This window comes from Aythya fuligula, chromosome 5, assembly GCF_009819795.1.
Source record: "Aythya fuligula isolate bAytFul2 chromosome 5, bAytFul2.pri, whole genome shotgun sequence".
NCBI classification, from domain to species: domain Eukaryota; kingdom Metazoa; phylum Chordata; class Aves; order Anseriformes; family Anatidae; genus Aythya; species Aythya fuligula.
The window spans coordinates 25,594,715-25,599,380 of record NC_045563.1 but is presented as its reverse complement, the minus strand read 5'-3'; the positions used below and the strand labels follow the sequence as shown (position 1 = coordinate 25,599,380).

The 4,666-nt window shown below is 49.5% G+C and overlaps 1 protein-coding gene across 1 annotated transcript; it reads left to right on the top strand.

Annotated features, from left to right (window-relative positions):
• The first annotated feature begins 636 nt into the window (after nucleotides 1-636).
• Nucleotides 637-2,201, top strand: ISCA2 (iron-sulfur cluster assembly 2). The gene is made up of 4 exons (XM_032187972.1): nucleotides 637-695; nucleotides 797-911; nucleotides 1,028-1,143; nucleotides 1,328-2,201. The coding sequence occupies exons 1-4, from the start codon at nucleotides 637-639 to the stop codon at nucleotides 1,500-1,502; spliced, it is 465 nt and encodes a 154-aa protein (XP_032043863.1). The 3' UTR covers nucleotides 1,503-2,201.
• The last annotated feature ends 2,465 nt before the right edge of the window (nucleotides 2,202-4,666 follow it).

The following is a 4,666-nucleotide window of genomic DNA, read 5'->3' as shown; positions in this document are numbered from 1 at the left end:
AGCACGCAGATCTCTGTGTTTGCCCTGCCAGTCATAAGTGCTGATCCAAAGGAAAACAGACGTCTACAGGGACTGCTGAGCTTACTTAGATATTCTCACCTGATAAAGGAAAGCAAAACAGAAAAGGCAATATCAGGAAAAATCCTAAAAAATCCTTGAGCCCAGGCCCTGAGTTTATTCTTGTGTTTGCACAATTCCCCCTACAATGGCATCTGGATCCCTATCAGGGTCTCCGGGTACTACTCAGTGTAAATAACCCTCACAGCTAATCCCACCGCAAACACACTCTGTGGAGAAGCGCTGCATTATTTGCCAACTTATTTTTCTTTCGCGAGCTCTGCCGCTTTCGAAAGCAAAACGCCTTCACTTCAAGGACGGGCACAAGAGGCTCAGCCTCTTCCCAACCCCGAGACCGTGCTGACACAGCCACATCAAAACGTCCCCTACAGGGGAGTTCCCCCTCGCCTGGGGCAGGAGAGCCGTGGCGAAGGGCAAGCGGGGGCTGACAGGGGCAGGGCAGTCCCTCACGGCCGCCATTTCCCCCCCCCCTTCCCTTTTCCGCCCCGCTGGGCGCCATGGCGGCCCGGCGGCGGAAATGGCGGGCGGGGCGCGGGGCGGGCGGGAGGAGGAGGCAAGATGGCGGCGCCGGGGGCGCTGAGGCGCTGCTGGAGGCTGGCGCTGGGCTGCCGGGCCAGGTACCGGCCCCGCGGTGGTGGTGGTGGGGTGTTGGGCTCGGAGCGTCGCCGCCCGGTGCTGGGAGCCGGCGCTGAGGCTTGCCCTTTTCTCCCCGAGGCAGCTGGCGTCCCGCACCGCCGCTCCGAGGACGGGCGCTGCGCTGGGCATCGTCCTCCTCGCAGCCGGGCCCGACGGAGGGCGAGGGGCAGGTGTACCTCAGCCAGAGCTGCGTGAAGGTAGGGCCCCGGCAGGGCTTGCCAAAGCGCCCCGCCTGCTCTAGGCACGGTTGGAGCGCTCATCTGTGTGTTTGGATCCTCCGTCGTGGTTGTGTGCCTGTGTTTGCCTGTTGCAGAGGCTGCTGGAGATCGCGGAGGGCTCCGAGTTCCTCAGGCTGCAGGTGGAAGGAGGCGGCTGCTCCGGGTTCCAGTACAAGTTCTCCCTGGACACAGTTGTCAATCCCGATGACAGGCAAGGACAAACGGGGGTGGTGGGGGTCAGCACCCCTGTGCTTTGCAGGGGTGACAAGAAAGGTGTGTGCGATGTGGTACCCTGACCTGAAGGAAAAACGCCTGTGAATTCAGGAAGGTGCTCAGACTGCTTCTCTGTCAGCTCTGCGGCACAATTAATGCTTGATTACGTTGCTTTTCTGCAGGGTGTTTGAACAAGGTGGCGCCCGTGTGGTTGTGGATGTGGACAGCCTGGCCTTTGTGAAAGGCTCCATGGTGGACTTCAGCCAGGAGCTGATTCGCAGCTCCTTCCAGGTGGTGAGCAACCCCCAGGCAGAGAAGGGGTGCTCCTGTGGGACCTCCTTCTCTGTCAAATTCTGACGGGACTTCTTGTGGATGAACACTGTCTGCAGGCATTTTCTGGCAGTCTCCAGAGGGTTTTTGCTCACTCTTTTCCCAGCTGTTCCTTCTCATCTCCCTTACTCTGTAATACAGCAGTTACAGATGGCTCCAGCTGTGTGTGTGTGTGTCTGAACTGAGCCTGTCTCCAAGACTTGTTGGCCTCCCCTTTAGAAACATGAAGTAGCCGTGAGCACGCACAAAGGAGCATCTTCAGGAGCATCTTCAGCACCTTGTGAACCACCTGCCAGGTGGTGCTGACTCACCTGCCTTGTCCTGAATGTGGAACCACTCGTCTCTGCCAAGAGAAGGCTGTATGCATGTGTGCTTATTGAAAGTTCTTACAAAAAAAAAAAAAATCATTTGAGTTTTTTTGGTATTACTTGTGTATTTCTAGTGGGTAGAATCTGGATTCATTCCAGCATCTGCTGCTTATTCATTGTTTTTCAGCTGAATTGGGCTGTCACCTACCACTGTTGCTGGCTGTCCGCCCTCCAACATTCAGTGGGCTTTTGCAGACCCTTTGCTTTCCTTTTGCCCAGCAGACCTGTCTCAGTCCCAGGAATCTACAGTGGTGCTGTCAGTCCCTAGGACTGAAGTTTTGCCTTGTTCAGAGTAAGTGACACTAAAAGATTGAGGTGGCAAGAATTAATAGCTTATTTCTTTTATTAAAAAAGTAAAGAAAAAAGGTGGTGTGTGTGTGTGTATATAAATGAAATACTTAGCTCTCCATGCCTCAGTGCTATTGTAGGCTGTTCCTACACCTGACTTGGAATTTTAGGTCATAACAAAGTGTCAGGTGTCATAGTATGTTCATTGCCTTCTCAGCAGGAAGGGCAGTCTAGGTGACGCAGGTAGAGGAGGTTCTAAAGTATTGTTTAAGGGTCCTCAAGTCAGTTTGACTAAGTTGTCAGAGAAAAACTTGCTTCACCATTTAATCTGCCTGTCTGCCTGGTCTTACGAAAAGAATGAAATATCTCCTTTCCTTTATGAAACTCCAATAAAAATGGGAAATCTAGAGGTTTCCAGAATAACGTCCTTTTGATTACTTGTTTTCTGTAGCTTTTTATCTGCCACTAGATGTCTTTTAAATCACAGTGATTCATCTGCTTCTGTGTGAAAGGAGAGATAGAGAAACTATTTTTGTTCCCTCTCTTATGTTTTATCTGATCAGAACCAAATTGTCGAAGGCTTGATTCTTTCACGTGAGTCAGGGAGCGCTGCGTGACTTTGGTTTCAAGGAAGCTGTTTGTGGCAAACCATGAACTTTTTGAGGCTCTGTGCCGCAGGTATTTTTGTGGTTGTTGTTGAACTTAACAGATTCCTTCCTAAGCTAGTCAGCAGTGCGTACATATGCTACACGTCTGCCTACTGATTTCTAGTGCTCAGTTTATAGCCAGACAGTGTTAGCTTCGTCTGTAAATGTTACTGGAGTTCATTTGTGATCTGCTGCAGCTTTGTCATTTGAATGCGGTTGGGCTTTGGAGCAGCAGTTCCTTTGGTTTAGCCTTTTCGACTTCTGTTTCTTGAAATCAACAAGACTATGTTCTATGTAGTTGTGTCCCCAGCAGAGAGAGATGGATGTAGCACTGTCCCGGTTTGTAACAGGGAGTAAAAAGATGTGGTTAAAAGATTTGTCTAAACCTCAGCAGGATGTCCGGGCCCTACCCTTAAGCTCCCAAATCTTGAGTGGGATGTTTGCCCGAAATGCCTTTGAAAGGAACTATAAGACCTAAAGGCTTCTGTAGGAAGAATACGTTAAATAAACTTAATTTCTTTGAGGTGGGGTAACCGAGCAATGAAAGATGGCAGGAGGCATTGCTTTCTGAACTAGAGAGTACGTTATCTAGTTCTTGATATGTTTCATACAATTTGACCTTGGTCAAGTATCTTTTGGCATTTTTGTTGTGGGAAATGTAAGTGCAGTAGTACTGAAGGGAAGGAAGCAAACCAGGAACTAGCGAGGCTTTTTTTTTTTTTTTTTTCCTAAATGAAAACCTGTCTTTAGCTCCTGTGTCTTGGGTTACTGTTCTTACAAAATGTGACTGTGCTGTCTCTGCTGAACCTAACCAAGTGCCACTTGCCTTTACTCACTCCCACTGCTGAAGTAAATCAAATAAGTGCTGTCCACATGGAGTGCCACCACTTTAAGGTAACTTGCCACCTCCCCCCTCCTGGGGACTGTACAGAGGATGAGGGTTTTTTTCCCACACCAGTGTCAACCAGCAGCTTGTCACTGGGCTCACTGGAAGCTTGTCTGCCTGCGGTTCTGGCAGTACTGCTCGAACTGCACTAGGTGGACCCCTTACTCCTTGGGATTCACTATACTGGGCATGTACAGATATTTAGACTTGCATCTGGAGTGAGGTGAGGTGTGCTCCTTGCAGGACTGAGGCAAGAGCATAAGCTTCTTTGCCTGGAGGCAGTCTGGAGCTGAGTTCTAGCTCTGCAGCGGTGTCGTCTTTAGATCAGAGAAACTGCTAGGAGCTGGAAAGGTTCCAGCTCTACAGTACGCTGCTCCTTGGCCTCCAGCTTCCTGTAAGTAGCTATAACCTACTGGCCAAAACTACTAGTCTTCCAGTTCCCAATAGGGAATGGATGCAAAGGGCTGTCTGTTGTCTCCAGAACCCCACTGGCTCTAAAAAAAGCATGTCAGTACATCCGAAATTGGAAACTTTGAAACTTCTGTCTACGTGAAGAAAGTCAGCAAAGGGGGGGTGGATGTGCCACTGTTGAATTTTGGCTGTGTAGGCAGAAAAGACTGGATTTTCCCCTGAAAGGGGGAAACAAACTGTTGAGGTTTATACACTGAATAATAGCCTTAGAGGGCAAAGTTGTCACCACACTATAGGCTGTGGGTAAAGACCAGTGACCTTTTTTAAAGAAAAAGATGGAAGCAGAGGTTTATAAGAGGAATTCATTTCTGACTGGGCAGTGACTTGCACTGAAACCCTGAGAACGGGGCAGGAGTGTGGAGCTGGAGATTCTGCCTTTGCTTCACTGCAAATGAGAAACCGCAGTGGAAAATCTTTCTCTGCTCCCACATGAAGGATTCTCTCAGTTCACCCACCTGACAAGGAATGAATGATCAAGAAAGATATTTATGGAAACCTGTGTTAAGATAAAACTTCGAGGGAAAGGGCACA

Bases quoted from the DNA above. Each gene is read 5' to 3' on its own strand.
- ISCA2 (XM_032187972.1), top strand. From the start codon at position 637: ATGGCGGCGCCGGGGGCGCTGAGGCGCTGCTGGAGGCTGGCGCTGGGC. The intron at 696-796 runs GTACCGGCCCCG...TCCCCGAGGCAG, and splicing joins GCGCTGGGCTGCCGGGCCAG to CTGGCGTCCCGCACCGCCGC. The intron at 912-1,027 runs GTAGGGCCCCGG...TGCCTGTTGCAG, and splicing joins TCAGCCAGAGCTGCGTGAAG to AGGCTGCTGGAGATCGCGGA.